General features: G+C 48.1%; 1 protein-coding gene across 6 annotated transcripts in view; it reads right to left on the reverse strand.

The window, feature by feature from the left end:
• The window catches only part of adam23a (ADAM metallopeptidase domain 23a), a 305906-nt gene that overhangs the window by 124544 nt on the left and 158033 nt on the right, over window positions 1–23329 (reverse strand). For 2 of the 6 annotated variants that reach the window (XM_087988870.1, XM_087988869.1), the window contains exon 25: window positions 12730–14777. The exons of 2 other annotated variants lie outside the window; for them this stretch is intronic. In XM_087988870.1, coding sequence (XP_087844996.1) covers window positions 14683–14777 — 95 coding nt within the window. In that variant the 3' untranslated portion in view covers window positions 12730–14682. Of the gene's footprint in view, window positions 1–12568; window positions 12664–12729; window positions 14778–23329 lie in introns of those variants that run through there. 2 more of the 6 variants (XM_043693276.2, XM_043693281.2) reach the window with 2 other exon arrangements.

The following is a 23329-nucleotide window of genomic DNA, read 5'->3' on the forward strand; positions in this document are numbered from 1 at the left end:
AGTGGGCAACATGGTGGGATATTGGGTAACGTGGTGGGATAGTGGGTAACGCGGTGGGATAGTGGGTAACGCGGTGGGATAGTGGGTAACACCTTGGGATAGTGGGTAACGCGGTGGGATATTGGGTAATGTGGAGGGATAGTGGGTAATATGGTGGGATAGTGGGTAACACGGTGGGATAGTGGGTAACCTGGTGGGATAGTGGGGAACACGGTGGGATAGTGAGGAACACGTTGGGATAATCGGTCACGCGGTGGGATAGTGGGAAATACGGCGGGATAGTGGGTAACATGGTGGGATAGTGGGAAACGTGGTGGGATAGTGGGTAACACCTTGGGATAGTGGGTAACGAGGTGGGATAGTGAGTATCGCGGTGGGATAGTGGGTAACGCAGTGGAATAGGGGGTAACGTGGTGGAATAGTGGGTAACGTGGTGGGATAGTGGGTAACGCGGTGGAATAGTGGGTAACGCGTTGGAATAGTGGGTAACACGTTGGAATAGTGGGTAACACGGTGGCATAGTGGGTAACACGGTGGCATAGTGGGTAACACGGTGGCATAGTGGGTAACGCGGTGGGATATTGGGTAACATGGTGGGATAGTGGGTGCATGGCGGGATAGTTGGTAACACGGCAGGATAGTGGGGAACACGCTGGGATCGTGGTTAACGTGGCGGGATTGTGGGTAATACGGTGTGATAGTGGGTAACACGGTGGGATAGTGGGTCACGGGGTGGGATAATGGGTAACGCAGTGGGATAGTGGGTAATGCAGTGGGATAGTGGGTAACGCGGTGGGATAGTGGGTAACATGGTGGGATAGTGGGTAGCGCGGTGGTATAGTGGGTAACGCGGTGGGATAGTGGGTAACCCAGTGGGATAGTGGGGAACGTGGTGGGATAGTGGGGAACATGGTGGGATAGTGAGGAACACGGTGGGACAATGGGTAACGCGGTGGGATAGTGGGAAATACGGTGGGATCGTGGGTAACATGGTGGGATAGTGGGTAACGTGGTGGGATAGTGGGTAACACCTTGGGATAGTGGGTAACGCTGTGGGATAGTGGGTAACACCTTGGGATAGTGGATAACGCGGTGGGATATTGGGTAATGCGGAGGGATAGTGGGTAACACGGTGGGATAGTGGGTAACATGGTGGGATAGTGGGTAACGTGGTGGGATAGTGGGTAACGAGGCGGGATAGTGGGTAACGCGGCGGATTATTGGGTAACGTGGCGGATTATTGGGTAACACGGTGGGATAGTGGGCAACGTGGTGGGATATTGGGTAATGTGGAGGGATAGTGGGTAACACGGTGGGATAGTGGGTAACACGGTGGGATAGTGGGTAACACGGTGGGATAGTGGGGAACACGGTGGGATAGTGAGGAACACGTTGGGATAATCGGTAACGCGGTGGGATAGTGGGAAATACGGCGGGATAGTGGGTAACATGGTGGGATAGTGGGAAACGTGGTGGGATAGTGGGTAATACCTTGGGATAGTGGGTAACGAGGTGGGATAGTGAGTATCGCGGTGGGATAGTGGGTAACGTGGTGGGATAGTGGGTAACGCGGTGGAATAGTGGGTAACGCGGTGGGATAGTGGGTAACGCGGTGGGATAGTGGGTAACGCGGTGGGATAGTGGGTAACGCGGTGGGATAGTGGGTATCGCGGTGGAATAGTGGGTGCATGGCGGGATAGTTGGTAACACGGCAGGATAGTGGGGAACACGCTGGGATAGTGGTTAACGTGGCGGGATTGTGGGTAATACGGTGTGATAGTGGGTAACACGGTGGGATAGTTAGTCATGCGGTGGGTTAATGGGTAACGCAGTGGGATAGTGGGTAATGCAGTGGGATAGTGGGTAACACGGTGGGATAGTGGGTAAAACGGTGGGATAGTTGGTAACACGGCAGGATAGTGGGGAACACGCTGGGATAGTGGTTAACGTGGCGGGATTGTGGGTAATACGGTGTGATAGTGGGTAACACGGTGGGATAGTGGGTCACGGGGTGGGATAGTGGGTAACGCAGTGGGATAGTGGGTAACGCGGTGGGATAGTGGGTAACGCGGTGGGATAGTGGGTAACATGGTGGGATAGTGGGTAACGCGGTGGGATAGTGGGTAACGCGGTGGGATAGTGGGTAACCCGGTGGGATAGTGGGTAACGTGGTGGGATAGTGGGGAACATGGTGGGATAGTGAGGAACACGGTGGGATAATGGGTAACGCGGTGGGATAGTGGGAAATATGGTGGGATAGTGGGTAAGATAGTGGGATAGTGGGTAACGTGGTGGGATAGTGGGTAACGAGGCGGGATAGTGGGTAACACAATGGGATAGTGGGTACACGGCGGATTATTGGGTAACACGGCGGATTATTGGGTAACACGGTGGGATAGTGGGCAACATGGTGGGATATTGGGTAACGTGGTGGGATAGTGGGTAACGCGGTGGGATAGTGGGTAACACGGTGGGATAGTGGGTAACCTGGTGGGATAGTGGGGAACACGGTGGGATAGTGAGGAACACGTTGGGATAATCGGTAACGCGGTGGGATAGTGGGAAATACGGCGGGATAGTGGGTAACATGGTGGGATAGTGGGAAACGTGGTGGGATAGTGGGTAACACCTTGGGATAGTGGGTAACGAGGTGGGATAGTGAGTATCGCGGTGGGATAGTGGGTAACGCAGTGGAATAGGGGATAACGTGGTGGAATAGTGGGTAACGTGGTGGGATAGTGGGTAACGCGGTGGAATAGTGGGTAACGCGTTGGAATAGTGGGTAACACGTTGGAATAGTGGGTAACACGGTGGCATAGTGGGTAACACGGTGGCATAGTGGGTAACACGGTGGCATAGTGGGTAACGCGGTGGGATATTGGGTAACATGGTGGGATAGTGGGTGCATGGCGGGATAGTTGGTAACACGGCAGGATAGTGGGGAACACGCTGGGATCGTGGTTAACGTGGCGGGATTGTGGGTAATACGGTGTGATAGTGGGTAACACGGTGGGATAGTGGGTCACGGGGTGGGATAATGGGTAACGCAGTGGGATAGTGGGTAATGCAGTGGGATAGTGGGTAACGCGGTGGGATAGTGGGTAACATGGTGGGATAGTGGGTAGCGCGGTGGTATAGTGGGTAACGCGGTGGGATAGTGGGTAACCCAGTGGGATAGTGGGGAACGTGGTGGGATAGTGGGGAACATGGTGGGATAGTGAGGAACACGGTGGGACAATGGGTAACGCGGTGGGATAGTGGGAAATACGGTGGGATCGTGGGTAACATGGTGGGATAGTGGGTAACGTGGTGGGATAGTGGGTAACACCTTGGGATAGTGGGTAACGCGGTGGGATAGTGGGTAACACCTTGGGATAGTGGATAACGCGGTGGGATATTGGGTAATGCGGAGGGATAGTGGGTAACACGGTGGGATAGTGGGTAACATGGTGGGATAGTGGGTAACGTGGTGGGATAGTGGGTAACGAGGCGGGATAGTGGGTAACGCGGCGGATTATTGGGTAACGTGGCGGATTATTGGGTAACACGGTGGGATAGTGGGCAACGTGGTGGGATATTGGGTAATGTGGAGGGATAGTGGGTAACACGGTGGGATAGTGGGTAACACGGTGGGATAGTGGGTAACCTGGTGGGATAGTGGGGAACACGGTGGGATAGTGAGGAACACGTTGGGATAATCGGTAACGCGGTGGGATAGTGGGAAATACGGCGGGATAGTGGGTAACATGGTGGGATAGTGGGAAACGTGGTGGGATAGTGGGTAATACCTTGGGATAGTGGGTAACGAGGTGGGATAGTGAGTATCGCGGTGGGATAGTGGGTAACGTGGTGGGATAGTGGGTAACGCGGTGGAATAGTGGGTAACGCGGTGGAATAGTGGGTAACGCGGTGGGATAGTGGGTAACGCGGTGGGATAGTGGGTAACGCGGTGGGATAGTGGGTAACGCGGTGGGATAGTGGGTATCGCGGTGGAATAGTGGGTGCATGGCGGGATAGTTGGTAACACGGCAGGATAGTGGGGAACACGCTGGGATAGTGGTTAACGTGGCGGGATTGTGGGTAATACGGTGTGATAGTGGGTAACACGGTGGGATAGTTAGTCATGCGGTGGGTTAATGGGTAACGCAGTGGGATAGTGGGTAATGCAGTGGGATAGTGGGTAACACGGTGGGATAGTGGGTAAAACGGTGGGATAGTTGGTAACACGGCAGGATAGTGGGGAACACGCTGGGATAGTGGTTAACGTGGCGGGATTGTGGGTAATACGGTGTGATAGTGGGTAACACGGTGGGATAGTGGGTCACGGGGTGGGATAGTGGGTAACGCAGTGGGATAGTGGGTAACGCGGTGGGATAGTGGGTAACGCGGTGGGATAGTGGGTAACATGGTGGGATAGTGGGTAACGCGGTGGGATAGTGGGTAACGCGGTGGGATAGTGGGTAACGCGGTGGGATAGTGGGTAACCCGGTGGGATAGTGGGGAACGTGGTGGGATAGTGGGGAACATGGTGGGATAGTGGGAAATATGGTGGGATAGTGGGTAAGATAGTGGGATAGTGGGTAACGCGGTGGGATAGTGGGTAACGCGGTGGGATAGTGGGTAACATGGTGGGATAGTGGGTAACGCGGTGGGATAGTGGGTAACGCGGTGGGATAGTGGGTAACGCGGTGGGATAGTGGGTAACGCGGTGGGATAGTGGGTAACGTGGTGGGATAGTGGGTAACGCGGTGGGATAGTGAGGAACACGGTGGGATAATGGGTAACGCGGTGGGATAGTGGGAAATATGGTGGGATAATGGGTAAGATAGTGGGATAGTGGGTAACGTGGTGGGATAGTGGGTAACGAGGCGGGATAGTGGGTAACACAATGGGATAGTGGGTACACGGCGGATTATTGGGTAACACGGCGGATTATTGGGTAACACGGTGGGATAGTGGGCAACATGGTGGGATATTGGGTAACGTGGTGGGATAGTGGGTAACGCGGTGGGATAGTGGGTAACGCGGTGGGATAGTGGGTAACACCTTGGAATAGTGGGTAATGCGGTGGGATATTGGGTAATGTGGAGGGATAGTGGGTAACACGGTGGGATAGTGGGTAACACGGTGGGATAGTGGGTAACCTGGTGGGATAGTGGGGAACACGGTGGGATAGTGAGGAACACGGTGGGATAATCGGTAACGCGGTGGGATAGTGGGAAATATGGTGGGATAGTGGGTAAGATGGTGGGATAGTGGGTAACGTGGTGGGATAGTGGGTAACGAGGCGGGATAGTGGGTAACACAATGGGATAGTGGGTACACGGCGGATTATTGGGTAACACGGCGGATTATTGGGTAACACGGTGGGATAGTGGGCAACATGGTGGGATATTGGGTAACGTGGTGGGATAGTGGGTAACGCGGTGGGATAGTGGGTAACGCGGTGGGATAGTGGGCAACATGGTGGGATATTGGGTAACATGGTGGGATAGTGGGTAACGCGGTGGGATAGTGGGTAACGCGGTGGGATAGTGGGTAACACCTTGGAATAGTGGGTAACGCGGTGGGATATTGGGTAATGTGGAGGGATAGTGGGTAACACGGTGGGATAGTGGGTAACCTGGTGGGATAGTGGGGAACACGGTGGGATAGTGAGGAACACGTTGGGATAATCGGTAACGCGGTGGGATAGTGGGAAATACGGCGGGATAGTGGGAAACATGGTGGGATAGTGGGAAACGTGGTGGGATAGTGGGTAACACCTTGGGATAGTGGGTAACGAGGTGGGATAGTGAGTATCACGGTGGGATAGTGGGTAACGCAGTGGAATGGGGGTAACGTGGTGGAATAGTGGGTAACGTGGTGGGATAGTGGGTAACGCGGTGGAATAGTGGGTAACGCGTTGGAATAGTGGGTAACGCGTTGGAATAGTGGGTAACACGGTGGGATAGTGGGTAACGCGGTGGGATAGTGGGTAACGCGGTGGGATAGTGGGTGCATGGCGGGATAGTTGGTAACACGGCAGGATAGTGGGGAACACGCTGGGATAGTGGTTAACGTGGCGGGATTGTGGGTAATACGGTGTGATAGTGGGTAACACGGTGGGATAGTGGGTCACGGGGTGGGATAATGGGTAACGCAGTGGGATAGTGGGTAACGCGGTGGGATAGTGGGTAACGCAGTGGGATACTGGATAACACAGTGGGATAGTGGGGATCGCGGTGGGATAGTGGGTAACATGGTGGGATAGTGGGTAGCGCGGTGGGATAGTGGGTAACGCGGTGGGATAGTGGGTAACCCAGTGGGATAGTGGGGAACGTGGTGGGATAGTGGGGAACATGGTGGGATAGTGAGGAACACGGTGGGACAATGGGTAACGCGGTGGGATAGTGGGAAATACGGTGGGATCGTGGGTAACATGGTGGGATAGTGGGTAACGTGGTGGGATAGTGGGTAACACCTTGGGATAGTGGGTAACGCGGTGGGATAGTGGGTAACACCTTGGGATAGTGGGTAACGCGGTGGGATATTGGGTAATGCAGAGGGATAGTGGGTAACACGGTGGGATAGTGGGTAACATGGTGGGATAGTGGGTAACGTGGTGGGATAGTGGGTAACGAGGCGGGATAGTGGGTAACACAATGGGATAGTGGGTAACGCGGCGGATTATTGGGTAACGCGGCGGATTATTGGGTAACACGGTGGGATAGTGGGCAACGTGGTGGGATATTGGGTAACGTGGTGGGATAGTGGGTAGCACGGTGGGATAGTGGGTAACACGGTGAGATAGTGGGTAACATGGCGGGTTAGTGGGTAATACGGTGGCATAGTAGGTAACGCGGTGGGACACTGGGTAACACAGTGGCATAGTGGGTAACACAATGGGATAGTGAGTCACACGGTGATATATTGGGTAACACGGTGGGATAGTGGGTAACACGGTGCGATAGTGGGTAACACGGTGCGATAGTGGGTAACACGGTGCGATAGTGGGTAACACGGTGATATAGTGGGTAACACGGTGATATAGTGGGTAACACGGTGATATAGTGGGTAACACGGTGGGATAGTGGGTATCATTGGTGCCTCACAGCTTTGATTCCACCCTTGGGCATCTTTCTGCCTGCATCTGTGTCGTTTTTCTCCAGGTGCCTCCCACAGTCCACAGATGTGTAGGTTTGGTGGATTGGCCATGCTAAATTGGCCATAGTGTGGACGGAAAGTGTGTTATCCGTGGGGAATGCAGGCGGACTTGGTGGGGTGGTGGTGCGCTCAATGGGCTGAATGGCCTATTTCCACACACTGTAGGGATTCCCTGATTCTATGTAATTCAGATGATGGTCATAGAGTCATAGAGATGTACAGCATGGAAACAGACCCTTCGGTCCAACCCGACCAGATATCCCAACCCAACCTAGTCCCACCTGCCAGCACCCAACCCATATCCCTCCAAACCCTTCCTATCCATGTACCCATCCAAATGCCTCTTAAATGATGCAACTGTACCAGCCTCCACCACATGCTCTGGCAGCTCAATCCATACATGTACCACCCTCTGCGTGAAAAAGTTGCCCCTTAGGTCTCTTTTATATCTTTCCCCTCTCACCCGAAACCTATGCCCTCTAATTCTGGACACCCCCTCCCCAGGGAAAAGCCCTTATCTATATATCCTATCCATGCCCCTCATAATTTTGTAAACCTCGATAAGGTCACCCCTCAGCCTCCGACGCTCCAGGGAAAACAGCCCCAGCCTGTTCAGCCTCTCCCTGTAGCTCAGATCCTCCAACCCTGGCAACATCCTTGTAATTCTTTCCTGAACCCTTTCAAGCTTCACAACATCTTTCCGATTGGAAGGAGACCAGAATTGCACGCAATATTCCAACAGTGGCCTAACCAATGTCCTGTACAGCCGCAACATGAGCTCCCGACTCCTGTACTCAATACTCTGACCAATAAAGGAAAGCATACCAAATGCCTTCTTCACTATCCTATCTACCTGCGACTCCACTTTCAAGGAGCTATGAACCTGCACTCCAAGGTCTCTTTGTTCAGCAACACTCCCTAGGACCTTAGCATTAAGTGTATAAGTACTGCTAAGATTTGCTTTCCCAAAATGCAGCACCTTGCATTTATCTGAATTAAACTCCATCTGCCACGTCTCTGATATGACAGCAGTAGTCAGCATAGTAACTCATAACTGAACATCTAGAGCACAACTCAAGAGGCAGTCTTGGCTAAATGTTCGAGTTGTGGCATACCATCAGTGCTCCCAGCCAGTATTGGCCGCTCGGAGGCAGAAGGCAGACATCAGGATCCCAGCCTAGAATGAGTCATGAGGAACCCTGCACATTCCCTGCCTTGCACAGAGGCAATGGTAAGGTAACATCACATCGGTGTGCAGGATCGAAATCCAGAATGGAAAAGGATAGATTCAGAAAACCATGCCAAAGCTGAACAGCAAGGCAGTGGCAAAAGGTCGACTGACCATGGCGCACAGTGCTCACAAAAAGTGCAGAATCATCAGAGTCATGTTGAGCATGATACTTTGAAATCAGAGGTTCAGTGATCAAATCTGCACTTCCTGAGAACTGATACAATGATGAAAGAGACAGAATTTGCAGCACAGGAACAAGCCAATCAGCCCCAATGGTCTATGCTAGCATTTATCATAGAATCCCTACAGTGTGGAAGCAGACCATTTAACCCATCAAGTCCACACCACCCCCCAAAACGCAACCCACCCAGACCTGCCCCCCTGAAACCCTGCATTCCCATGGATAAGCCACCTAGCCTACACATCCCTGCACACTATGAGCTATATAGCATGGCCATTCCACTTAACCTGCACATCTTTGGAATATGGGAGGAGACTGAAGCACTCGGAAGAAACTCACGCAGTATTGGGGAGAATGTGCAAACTCCACACAGTCACTTGAGTATGTGGAGAGTCGAACCCGGGTCCCTGGCACTGTGAGGCCGCAGTGCTAACCATGCGCTGCCCAATGCTCCTCACAAGCCCCTTCCCACCCTATCTAACTCTGGCAGCGTATCCTTCTGTACTGCATGTTTTACCTTGTGTATGTATCTCGTTCTCTCTCATGCATTGAGCTGCTCATTTTAAGTACTTCCTGTGCTCACAGGTTCCACAATCTTACCACTGTCTGGATGGAGACATTTCCTCTGAATTCCCTATGGAACTTGGCCAGTGACTAGCCTAGGTCCTCCACACACGTGAAAGCATTTTCTCTCCATCTTCCACATTAAAAACGTTTGTAATCTTAAAGACCTCTGTCAGGCCACTCCTTGCTCTTTCCTTTACTACACAGAAAACCTATTCAGCTTCTTCCATCTATCCTGACGGGTGTACTGGGTAACAACTTTGTAAATCTCCCCCTGCCTCTCCAAATCCTTCCCATGAAGGATGCACATTAATTGCAAACTGACACTGCAATGGGCACGCCAATGTATTTGGTCTTGCGCACAAAACACTAAAATGGTTTCCACTGACTGGTATGATATCAAAAACAGGGACTGACAAAGAAAATCAGCCAGGCTCCATGGGGAGATTCAAATGAAATAGAACAGTTTTCACGGGAAGAAGTGAGAGACAGGAATCAAGGGACGGAATCAGATTGGGTTTGTTTGGGTGGCGTTGACAATGCAAAAGGGTGGACTAGACTAACAGAACAGTTCACAGGTCAGGCTGGGAAGCTAGGACAGGCTGCAAAGCCCCAAGGACGTGACTGTGGTTGTCCAGGTTGCACGGTTAACACTCAAGTGGTCTGAAGGGATTGACGCTCCCAATAAACACGGTCACCTGCCTCATCTTGGAATACCATGGGAAACTATCCTACACACCACCCACACAGCCGTCTTGGCAGCTAAAAGGCTGTCCACTTTACTGCAAATGTTGGGAGGCAAAGCAAGGGTGGTAAAAGGCCAAAGTAGCATTATTAGCCGCTCTGAACTTCCCGCTCTCTGTAAAGGTGCTGCACCTCAATATTGATAAAGCAAACCCTTCACAGCCTACCTCCCGATAGTGTGAAGCAGTAACAAGGGAGTTACTATGTAAAAAAAAAACGAAAGAACTGCGGATGCTGGAAATCGGAAGCAAAAACAGAAATTGCTGGAAAAGCTCAGCAGGTCCGTGGAGAGATAACGGAGATAACTAAAGGTTCTGAGGAAGGGTCACCGGATCCGAAATGGTAACTCTGATTTCTCTCCACAGATGCTGCCAGACCTGCTGAGCTTTTCCAGCAATTTCTGTTTTAGTCTCTGCTTTACTAGTCTCTAGCTTCTCTTGTCAGAATCTGCTGGCCTTGCTGACTCAAGGGTGGCAAGTCATTGATATCAGCGTGGGGCAAGTCTCACAAACCTGGTGTCGGTACAAGGAACCGGTGGAAGTTACTTTGTACCACGCCCTAGTCATCTAAGGTAATACTCCACCCAGCTTTGAGAGTCTACTGCTCAATCAAATGCCTTTGCAATCTTTGAATGGGGTTTCCTGAGAAGGTGGAAATATTACTTAAAATAGCCCAGCTCATGCAGCTCTCAGCCTGACAGTGTCACTTCTGCTCCCACAGCTTGCTCCCTCTTGCAGGAGGATGCTGCAGGTAACCGAGCGACTAAGGCATTCACCTGTAACCTGATGGACGAATTGGGGGTTTGAGGCTCACCCGAGCCTGTTAACTCGCTGCTTAATATCATGGGGCTGGATAGGTGTGTCAGGGTGGACCGAGAGCCGGAAGGGGCATGGGGCGGACCGAGAGTGGGAAGGTGCATAGGGGCGGGCTGCCTTAGAGTGGCAGGAAGGTCAGAGGGACGGGGGGGCTTGTGGGGGTCTGTATTTTATGCACTGTTTTTTATGTAATTGGACTGTTTTATATATACAAATGCCATTGTTACTGTTTTGTAATGATTGAAACTGAGGTTTGAGGTTTGTCCTCATTTCCCTGAAAGCTGGTTGAACGGTAGGGTTTGGGGCCTGGCCTTGCTGCTCCTCTCCCTTGTAAAATTGCTGTTTCTCTGTATACAGCTGTTAATGCTAACTGTTTTATAAACTGTGTATTGCTTAATAAAATATAATCAAGGGGCTGGATTTAATTGGTTCTGCATTCACCAAATCTCACCCAACTCACCAGCCCTGGAAACAGCGTTAACTACCTGGAGGTGAAACTTCCGCCGGGATTACAAGCTACTCCTGAACGATGAGAGCTAAAGAAAACTGGACGTCAAGATAAGACCAGGGTATCACCGAAGGGGCCTAGCTAGAAGGACTTAGTGCACAGGATGGGTCTGAGGGGCCTGTAGTGGGGTAATGAATGACCTTGTTTTGGTGGGGAGGGGGAAATACAACGGACACGCATAGGTGGGCTATTCCCTCTTGCCCAACACCACCCAATGCACTAAAGGCTGCCAGTCTACCTTGGTTCAGGCACCTACTTCCAAATCCTGGGTACAAAAGAAGCTCAGGTAAACGAGGCCCATTAACCTGCTCCCTGACATCCTTTCCCCCCCCTACTATAAAACAGGAGACAGGTCTTGGACAGTGCTGGAATTTGCGTGCATGCCTCAATCTCTAGGCCACCAACACTGGGAGGGAGCGGGGTGTGCAGACTCCAGCCCAAAAGTGCACCCCTGGGGTATCGCCTTGGAAATCAAATTGATTCCCTTTATTAATGCGAGCTTGAAGATCAAAGCCGGAAAGTCGTCACTGGCTTGCTTTGATGGAGATAGTGATTTTTTTTTCATCACTAATCATACCAATCACACCCTGACCGAAAATCAGCTAAAATAATCACAAGGCTTTCAAAACCATAATAACCAGTGAAGGCAGTACATCTTCTAAGGAAAGGGATATTATCCGAATACGAGCCCCTACCCGATTCCCTCTTCATCAAGTCTTACTTTTGCGTGTGAACACTGCATTAAGGGGTGGAAGACTGAAGGAACATTGAGCTACAACTTTGGAAAGGCTAGGAGAGTGCCACTTGATTGGGAAATCACCGGAATACAGACGGAAGCACTCGAGACAAATTGCGTGTTGATCCATTTCCAAATATCCTCTCCCAACAGGTCTCTCCCAACCCATCTAAATCCAGTAGTATCATGGCAAATTGTAATCCAACTCAACCAACCCTGCCTCCTTCCCACTGCTGACAATGGACCAGCACATCAACACTTTGCACATGTGCTGCTCGTGCAAAGCACTCTGGGATATCAGAAAATGACACAAGTTTTATAAATATATATATAATATAAAAATATACTTAATAAAACATGCACTTCAAGCTTTGAGCTAGGCCAGTCCAAATTGTCTGTGGTTCTGCTGCAGACTGACAGGATGCAGAAAGAACATTTCTCTCTTACGGCCAGAATCATTTTTGTCACAGAGAGAAATGGGAATAAAAGGTGGCACATTTTTCAACGCTGCCCCTTCAGGTTAAGCGGTGGTCTTTCAGCCAGAATTATGAATTTTTTTGGGTCTTGTAGCAGGACCTCGAAACTTGGTGTTGTAAGCAGAGAGTAGTGCCACAGCTATTGAAGATAAGACATGCGACATTGCTTACTTAAAACCCCATCCTGTCCCCCCAAGGACAATAGCAGCCACCAGGATGGCGCCTGCGATGGACCCTATTATAAGATTGGTTGCACTAGGACCTGTGACAAAGGATCATGGGAAGAAACAGCGTCAGAACCAATCACCAAGGTCGCACTTGAGGGAAAACAATTTTTATTCATGCTAATTAGAAATTAGTGAATAACAAACTTTCATCACTTCATTACTAAAAGACTACACCATGCAAAAAAAAAGGAATTGTTAAGTAAATGAAAACACCAAGGCCTCACTCTAAAGGAAGACAAATTCGGACAGTTAGGTGTGTGGTAAGTTCTGAGATGAACGCGGTGTTTAGCTATGGTGCCCAAAGACAGCTGTACAACTGTGGATATGTGGTGCCAAATCAGTTCTGGTATTTTCTACAGGGAAAGGAGGAATAGAAAGGAGAGAGAGAGAGAGAGAGAGAGAGTAAGGGAATGACAGAGTGGAGATGGGAGATGGGGAGATTGAGAGAGAGAAGAGGAGGGATCAAAAAAAGGCCAAGGAGAAGGGAGGAGACTGGGATAACAGGAGGTGAAGCAAGAGGCCAACCTCTTTATACTCCAATTCAATACTTCAACAGGTTAGGACGGTACTTAATTTTCATTCTTGAAGGTTTGCTTCTTGTTGAAGGTTTAATGTGTACTAACTACCTGAGCAGGTTTAGTACCAACTCAACTAAGTAGCATTTCTTTTAAAAGGGTGTTCATCAGTTCACCATTAACGTGGAGTCAATAATAAATGAAAATATTTGTTAAAAGAGCTCAAGCCTGGAGGATCCACGAGCTAACAATGTTGGAGTGTACATAATCACAGGCCCGGTGCAGGTAAACCTCTCCAAGTACTGATTCACCAGTACCACAATGCCCTCAGAACTGAAGGCACAGATCCTTAAATAAAGACAGGGACCTACTTACACACATGCCCTGGCCCGTTGTGATAATCTATCCCTGGCAACTAACTAGCTGGGAAGAGCACTCTTTCGAACAAATCTAAAATCGCAAACACAGTTGCCACCATGACCATTCTGTAGCCCTCAGAGGTAATTTGCAAGTGCAGGAGGTTTGGCCAAGACTTACATTTGGGATCAGTTTACAGGGTGCTACAAACCCGTTGGAAGTGTAGCCATTTCGACAGTAACAACTGCTGTAGGGCAGGGCTAGCGTTTCCCTTTGGCGGTAATTTCAGCTGGCCTGATCGTGCCCAGTTGGTGATGGCATTCCTCTCAACCGCCATCAGCTGACAGAATTAACGAGAAGCAAATCAAATCAAGTCAGCAGGTTACCAACCCATCTCGCTCTCCAATTTTATTTCTCTGTTCTGCTGTCGAGAACCGGCTTTGTAAACTTGAGTGCCAACTGGTGCCAAAAGAGCGGGCATCTTTTGCGGAGGTGCCAACCCCACTCTGATGCAATTTCTGTATCCAGTGGTCACATGGCAGTGCCAACCGAGAGGGCAGACAGCAAGTTGGATTTGATCAAAAAGCATGTGAAAGGCTCTGTGCCCTCAATTCATCCAATTTCCGTGTGCAGACACTGCCCGTGTGATTTGAAGGAGGTCATCTGGATAATTGCAATGTTTCAGATCAATTTTGGGGCACCCCATTTGTATTGACTCTGTGTGTTTGCTATGCCTCCTTGACATGGCAGCTAGCTACTTGACTCAAGCTTAAGAGAGGGTTTGAGATCCATGACCTTTTAACAAGAGACTCAACCCTGTCAAACAGGCTTCAATGAAGGGCCAGACCTGGCTGTAAAGAAACCTGTTAGGCCTTCACCATTTAAAAGCAGAATGAAAAGAAACTTCCAGTATGCAACGTCTCTGCTCTGGTATTTTGTTTTTTTTGCATCTTTTCCCCAATTCTTTTCTCTCTCATGCCCCACATGTCCCAGAAAGGAGAGGGTTTCAACACTACATGAGCAAAACCACAGAACACAGACACGGTCAAATCACATGACGCAGAAATACAATCGACCACACTGACACAAAGCCAATAAGACGACACACAGAAAGGCCTCAGATGCATACATATACCTCACACACTGGCACCAATACCAAAACTCTGAGACCGAGAAGGATGCTTACTCTATTCCCCACCCTGTTCCTCCAAATATCACCCCCAGAGCCAGAATGGTCCCTGCCACTGCACCTATTAGCCTGTTAGTGGCCAAGCTCACTGTATAGAGGGAAAAATAAAGTATACTTTAAAGCAACACGGTCAACAGATAAACTCCATACAGACAAGCCAAAAGTAAAGGCTGCATTTTCTTTAAAACAAAACTGCTTTCTCGCTTTAAAACACAATTGTGTTTTTTTTTCTTTTCCTTCATGTAGATTATTCCAAAAAAAGTAACACTAACCTCATTAGAAAGAAAATTAACTAACTCAATACGACTCGCGTGTAATTAACTGGGCTCCCCAAGAAAGCTTTACTCCTGCTGGATTTTTTTTTTAAGAAAATGCTGTACAGAAAGAAAGCATTTTACAGAGACAGATCCGCAACTTAAACTTATTCCGCTGCACCTTGATGTACCATTCCAAGTGACAAATTCACAGAAAGAAATTTGACTTAGGCTTGCTTGCGACTGGCTGTTGTAACTCTAGGCTAGAGGAGAGTCCGAGCATAGCTGAGCCCAGGCGAAAGTTAAAAGCGAGCAGGCAGCACATAAATGCCACTTTGGAGGGAGGGGAACGAAAAAAAAAAACAAAATGACCAGTGGTGTCTCTGATTTCCCCTGATCAAACTCGGAGACTTCACAGAAACAACTGGAGACGCATGAAGACACTTAGGAAAGAAAAATATAAACTGATTGGCGCTCAGTGTTTCAAAGAATGACATTCAGTGATTCTCCTCCCCCCTCCATTTTGTTCTCAAAAACCTCACCAAGTTCAACTCAGTCCCTAGAGTAACTCAGTTAAAACCCATTCAGCTGCCCGCTTTTGGCACAAATCTCCTTGTCCCGTTTTCAAGTAGCTCGCGAGTTGTGTCAAATTTGGGACCAAGGCCTTTTTTGTTATTTGGTGACTCCTGGTTTTACCATCTAACAGGATCACTCCCCCACCTCAAGTCAGTCCAGATCTTTCCATAGCAAAGTTCCCACTGCTCTGACCTGTCAACGTCACTCAAACACATACTTTGGATGGCTTCAAGACAGCCTCACTACCCTATTCCCCCCCCCCCCCCACCCAAACCCCGATGTTTCAAATCATTAAAAAGTAATCATCTCCACAAAGCAACCAGACTGTCGCCTAAGCCCACTTGCTCCACCCATGTCTTGCAGGGGAAGGGAATCTGCCGTCTTGGCTAGATGTGGCTCCTGACCCACAGCAATGTGGCTGGCTGTTAGCTGCCCTCTGGAGAGGCCCAGCAAGTCACTCATTTTTATTCAAAAGAAAACGTCCACTATCAGGGTTTAGGGCAATTACGGACAGGGCGATAATCCATCAATGCACTCTGGCATCACGCTTACGTTCCCAAGCACAGTGTGTGATAATGGGGAAAAGGACAACTTAGCCCCTAGGATGGTGGGGATACTGAATAACTTCAGGGATTGTCCTCTGCTCCCAGAACACTTTCATCAAGTGATGATGTACAGCTGCTAAGTTACATCTCACATCGCAATGTAAGTGGGATCATCCCACTGCAGGGAGGGGCCTTGTGCCGGACTGATGTCCAGAGAGTAAGTTAAAGGTAAATTCTTAATATTGTCATTCCCTCCTGCTGAGCCAGCTTCTGCTGGAAAGCTGGGAAAGTCAGCTACCGTTTAGCAGAACAAGAGGACTTTAGCTAAGAAACGTTCAGCTTCCTCCACACAAGATGCTTTCCACCAAAGATTCAACTCTTCCAAGGATACATCTGCCCAACGCAAATGATAACTCATCAGGTGAATGATTTAATTGACAAATCTGTCAAGTTAAAACCTTGATGGGAATGACAAGCCTTTCTGATAAAAATGAAATCCAGCCAACTGAGTGGGGTAATGTTGGAAAAAAAGCAGATGCTTAATCTTTCAAAGTGAGAGTCAGGTATAAAAAGATTTGTGTCAGATGTTTGGTGGTTGAGTGAGAATTTCCCTTCATGAACAATGAATTTTCAGTGTCGCTGTAGCTAATTGGTTCATTATTTTTAATTATGGGCCTCATTTTTACTGTCAAGAGATGAACAAGTGGCACCAACTGTTTAGGGGACTTGTATCTGCCCGAGGCCTTTTGCACTGAAAGTTCCAACGTACTTTACAGGAAACCTGAGTGCCCAGGCCACGTCAATGTGTATCTCCTTAACAAATCAGATTGAAGAGTCATTACTGAGCAGCACAGAGTCCAAACCAGGAAATCTCAGTTGGAATAGCTAATGTAATGTCAAACCATTTGGAGAAAGAGAAGAAATAAAACAGGTTGGAGTATGAAAGAGAGGGATAAAAGAGAGACAGAAAAAAAAAATTTGACTTCTTTTAAATTTCCAATCATAATTGAAAGCTGAAGGAATGATACTCCACACTTGTAGAAGTTAGCTTTCAGTGCCAGTGAGTGATTAAGACTTATCATGGTGTTAAAAGGATACCTCGATTGGAAGTGACATGATCTTTTCACGTATATCACAAGGCATCTCAGTGAGAAATATCCTGATTTCCACATGTCTGCTCACTTACAGGTTGCTATCCCGATTTAAGTTAGGGAGGGTTCAGAACAGATTTCCAGGATGTTGCTGGGCATGGAAGTTTTGAGTTATAAAGAAAGGCTGGAATGTTTTTCATTGGAGCTTAGGAGGTTGAGACGTGACCTTATAGGTTTATGAAATCATGAGGGATATAGACAGGGTTAATGGTTGGTGTCTTCTCCCTAGAGTGGGGGATTTCAAGACTTTGGGGAACATTTTTAAGGTGATAGGAGGGAGATTTAAAAAAAAGACATGAGGGGCACATTGTTTAAACACAGGGTGGTTTGCATATGGAATGAACTTCCTGAGGAAGTGGTGGATACAGGTACAGTTTGAAAGACCCTTCGATAAGTACATGAATAGGAAAGGTTTGGAGGGATATGGGCCAGGAGCAGGTAGGTGGGACTAGTTTAATTTGGGATTATGGTCGGTATGGACCGAAGTTGGATCGAAGGGTCTGTTTCTGTGCTGTATGATTGTATAAGTTCCTTAAGCAGACAGATTGAAGGATTACAAAATTAGCAGTTTTAAAGACTGTGATACAAGTATAAATTGGAGTGAGTGACTTCAATCTCAAAGCAGATAAAGAAGAAAAAAACGATTGGATTGAGAGGGAGAGAGGAGTCAGATGGAAAGGTAATTTTAAAAGCATTTTCAAAAATCCCCAACAGCAGTTAATATCTGATGGCTTTGAATGTGAGTGATTCAGAGGCAATAATCAACATTTGCTGAGGTTAAAAGCATACTTAGATTTTGTCCATTTCACACTTAACTCTGTGTTAAATTTAATTCATGTCTGCTGTGCAAATGCAGAACGTCATTGCATTAATTTAGTGCTAATGGTGTAGCACATAATGAAATGGCATTTTCATGAAGTGACTGGCCAGCACTATTTCATGTTGCCACTCAGAAAGACACCTAGACCTTGCCTGATGTTGCTGTGTCATCTCAGTGTTTTTGCATTGGTAGAGTCAGATACATTAGGGACATTTAACCGACTCTTGGACAGGCAAATGGATGATAGTAAAATGAAGGGTATGTAGGTTAGTTCGATCTTAGAGTAGGATAAAAGATCGGCACAACATTGAGGGCCGAAGGGCCTCTACTGTGCTGTACCATCCCATGTAAGTAATGATAAATACAGTTAACTTCACCATTATTCCTGGTGCAAAGTTAAACCCAGCAGTTCCCATTGTATGCTCAATTCTGATAAAAATTAATTAATAAAATAGTCTTGAAATCTGTTTATTTTGTGTAATATCTATTCAAATTGGAAGTAAAACCATCCTTTCCCAAATAGCAGAGGTCTCAGAAAACAGCCACAGAGCTTCCTTCAAAATTCCAATGGAAGAATGCCAATAACAGGACTGATATTCCGATACCTTTACCACAGGTAAATGTTCTTACGCCATAGCATCTTGCAAAAAGGACCGATGGGTCCAAAGTTTAAACCTCAGAGGCTTTCCAATACAAAGATACAGCTACATCCAGGTGTGTGTCCCAATCAACAACACCCACATCCCATGAGCAATTGAGAATTGATATTCTTTATCAATGTGTTTCCTGCGTCAGTGTAGAAATTCAGTGCTGATGGTCTTGACACAGTGTTTAGAAATGTGTGTGCGTGTATGTGTGTGAGAGAAAGAATGTGACTGCATGTGTGTACGTGCATGTGCACTTGTGTGTAGGTGTGTGTGTACATATGCATATGTGAGGGTGTGTGTGAATGTGACTGTATGTGTGTGCGCACGCTTGCATGAGTGTGTATGTGTGCATGCATGACTCTGTATATGTGTGAGATTAGATTCCCTACAGTGCGGAAACAGGCTCTTCAGTCCAACAAGTCCACACCAACCCAGACCCATTTCCCTCTGACTAACACACCTCACACTATGGGCAATTTAGCATGGCCAATTCACCTGACCTGCACATCTTTGGACTGTGGGAGGAAACCGGAGAATGTGCAAACTCCACACAGACAGTCTCCCGAGGCTGGAATCGAACCTGGGACCCTGGTGCTGTGAGGCAGCAGTGCTAACCACTGAGCCACCGTGCCACCACCATGAGTATGTGTGAATGTGACTATGTGTGTTTATGAGTGTATGTGTATGTGAGTGTGCGTGTGTGTGAATGCGTGTGTGCAGGCGCATGTATGCGTGTGTGAGAGAGCTAGTGTCTGGTGTGTGTGTGTGTGTGAGAGTGAAGCATATCTGTGTGTGTGTGAGTAACTGTGTGTGTGCATGCTAGGCTCACTTTAGATAACTGACAGTAAAGTTCAAATGTAGAGAAGCACCCATTAGTATTATCCTGGCTTAAGGCATTGAGATACTTTATTTTACTGGGATATGGGTGTCACTTGCTCACCTAGCAACTGTTGCCCATCCCTACATTATAGAGAGCAGTTAAGAATCAACCACACTGTTGTGGGTTTCAAGTCATGTGAAAGCCAAACCAGATAAGGATGGCAGATTTCCATCCATAAGGGTATATATGAATCAAAAGGGGTTTTCACGCTCAACGAGACTGTCATGTTCACCAGATTAGGGTTAGAGTCCACATTAGTTAATTGATCTTAAATTCCCTGGGGATCTGAACCCATGGTCCCAGGGAATGAGCCTGAGACAGTGGATTATTAGTCCAACGATGCTGCCTCTCGGTCACGATTTCCCTTTCCATGTCCTACTCCCCCATCCACTGTGCCACCCAAACTCTGCCCACCCTGGGATGCTGGAGAAATAAAACAGCGCAAAAGCCCTATCACTCATGGTGCCAATCAGAAGTCTGCCCCTGGAACTTCTGATACACCAGGAACATAGCAAACTTATTTACAGCGACCTGTCCCTTTCTCCCTCTCTCTGGTCCAGCCCACCTTGGGAGGGAGCATTGCTCACAGGTCTGGCTCCTCTCCTGAGACTTTCTTGGATGTAGCCTCTCCTCTGGTTTGCAAACTCCACACAACTGTTGAAACTAAGAGCAGGAGTAGGCTATTTTGTCCCGGAGCTTGGTCTACTATTAACATGACTGTGGCTGATCATCCAACATAGTCCATGTTCCCGCTTTCTCCCTGTTCTTCCACATTCTCCCTTTCATCCACAGACTCTACATTTTCCAGGTGAAGAATATTCTCCTCACCTTAATCCCAAATGGTATACTTCACATCCTCAGACTGTTACCACTGGTTCTGGACTCCTCAGTGTGGGATATAAATGAATTAATGTTATTTCTGCAACTATAAATTCTGATACAGAACAGGAATGAGAAAATATATATTCAGCAAAAAGAAAGGAAGGATATGTTAGCATGAGACATGATTACAGAACAATGGTGGATGTATGGGCAAACAGGAAGACATTTGTTTCCCCACTTACACGGAGACACAGGAACAAACCCTAATCAAAGAGGTCAAAGTGGCCTCTGGATAGAAATAGATGCTGATAGAAGAAAAGATATGCCTAATCAATAACCTACGGTAGACTGACGTCGAACACCCTTATGGGAGTCAGAGATAAGAGTTTGTCACGGACAAGACAGGATAAACAGAAGTTGTGGGATAAGTCTTAAGGAAGTGAGTGATGTAAGTGAAGCAGAGACAAATAGTAAAATGAGACAAAAATATGGGAATTTAAAATGTATAAATTGCAGAGTTGATTGGGGTTTGGTGTGTATTTTGTCAATGCCTTTCGAGGCGTCAGACATTACACCCACCTGCAGGTGTACAAATAAAACGACGCTGCTGTTTCAGATATTTGGTCTCGGACTGAAATTATTGATGTGAGTGGGCTTTGTTTTTCACATCAGTCATCAGGAACACGCTTCCTGCATTTATCCTGACAGGTATCATAGAGGCACAGTAGGGGGCCATTTGGCCAGCTGTGCCTGTGCTGGCTATTTGAAGGAGCTTTTGAAATTAGCCCCACTGCTGTGTTCTATCTCCGTCACATTGTCAATTTCTTATCTTTGCAAAAAATGCACAAGTGGCTAATCAGAATCCTATTTGTGATTAATCACAGGACAGTAGGTCATAGCAAAAAAAAATTGCCCAGCAAAAACTTAACAGAAGCCTCCTTTCTAAATTCTGAACGTAAAAACAAACAGTCAGAGGAGGTCACTTAGCATTTGCACTGGATCGGGGGGGGTTTGGAGCACAGGCTCTCTTTAAGGTTGACAGCATTGCTCTGTTACGAAACCCAAATGCGTCTGGATTCAGGCTCCAGTGTGGACACCACGTCTCCATAGGGCCCCAGGAGTCCTGGCCTATGCTCAGACATCCCAGGCTGCACACGCTCAGTATCATATTTCAAACATTTAAAGGGCCCGGCCATCCATGCCAACAGGATTGTGCCCGCGGGGTTGCAGAGTGCACAGAAAGGGACCAGGAACTGACCACAGCACCCAGGATGGCTACAAAAGGGAAGGCAACAGACAGGATTGAGGAGCAGTAGCTACATCCCCAGCAGGGTGCTGGTGCAGCATGTTTCAGACTCAGAGAAGTCCTGGGAGCCTACAGGTGAAGCTCAGTCTTTGGATCAGAGATCAGGAAAAGCCGTGGGGGTTTATTAGAAGGCTTTGCACCTTTACTAGGTACTGAGAGCGGGGTGAAGGAAGTCCACTAGACAATACGGTAGAGGAAGATTGGAACTCAGAGAAACCCAAGGGCAGCGCCGGCTTGGTGAAGCCACTTGTCTCGAATTATGTCTGTAAGTAGATACTGGAGTGCAGTTTCCATACCCAGGAAAGGAGATTGAACCACCAGGACATGGGAAATCACTGAGGCTGCCTGAGATGGATTGGCTTTTGAGGTCTGATATAAGGCTAGTTCTTTGCAAGTGAAGAGTTCTTTGTGCAGGTGACAAAATTTCAATGAGAAACAAAAATAGAAGCTGCTGGAGGTCAGGCAGCATCTTTGGAGAGAAATCAGAGTTAATGTTTCAGGTCCGGTGACCCTTGCCCAGAACTGATGGTAGCGAGGAAAATGTTGGTTTTTATGCAGACGATAGGGTGGGGGAGGGGTAAGGTGTAAATGATAGGTAGGGATAGAGTCCAAAGAGAGAGAACAGTTGGATAGACAAACAAGTGGATAATGATCTGGTTAAGAAGGTGAATAACTGTTAGTGAAGACTGTTAGTGACTTACAATAGGTAGTGTGTAATGACAGACTGTGTGATAACAGGCCCTGGTATGTGTGGTAGGGGACTAGGACATGGGAGTGGTCAAGCCCTAAAATTATTGAACTCAATATTGAGTCCGGAGGGCCACAGGGTCCCCAGGCAGAAAACGGGGTGCTGTTCTTCCAGCTTGCACTGAGCTTCACTGGAGCACTGCAGCAAGCCTGAGACAGAGATGTTGGCCAGGGAACAGGGTGGGGTGTTAAAGTGGCAGGGAGCTGGAAACTCAGGGTCTCTTTTGGGAACAGAATGCTAATGTTGTGCAAAACGGTCACCCAGTCTACATCTCTCCATCCTGGAGGCTCCCTGCCTCCATTCCTGATGAAGGGCTTTTGCCCAAAATGTTGATTTTCCTGCTCCTCAGATGCTGATGACCTGCTGTGCTTTTCCAGCAACGCTCTCATCTGAAGAGGGATGGACGTGTAAAGGGATGGTGGCTCCACGGTAAAGAGAAGGCAGCTACGAACCAGAACTTCTGAAACTGGCATAAAGCTTCAGAGGAATCCTAGGTGAATGCGGGCAGGGATTGGACCGGGGAGAAAAAACTGAGTCAGATGAGTTCTGTGGTGCAAGAGCAGGCAGAAACAATGGGTCTGCCTGGGCAGTCCTGTTTGTAGGTTTTGGGAAGGAGGTAGAAGCGAGCTGTGCAGGGCTGGGGGACCATCCGCTTGGAGGCAGAGATCGGGGGAGAGGGGAGATCACCAGATCAAATTAGGTCAGTGACCGCAGTTGATACAATGGCCTGATGTGCCATGGTGGGGTCGTGGTGCAGGGAAGGATAGGAGGAGGTATCTGAGAGAGAGTACGCCAGACTACAACAGTACCACCATTATCGGCAAGCTTAGTAACCAAGTCAGGGTTGGGCCCAAGTGCACGGAGGGAGTTCAGAGATAGGTTGGATTGGGT

The sequence above is a fragment of the Chiloscyllium plagiosum genome, unplaced genomic scaffold (assembly GCF_037043375.1).
Source record: "Chiloscyllium plagiosum isolate Xiang-an unplaced genomic scaffold, Cpla_swu_hap1 HiC_scaffold_7, whole genome shotgun sequence".
NCBI classification, from domain to species: Eukaryota; Metazoa; Chordata; class Chondrichthyes; order Orectolobiformes; family Hemiscylliidae; genus Chiloscyllium; species Chiloscyllium plagiosum.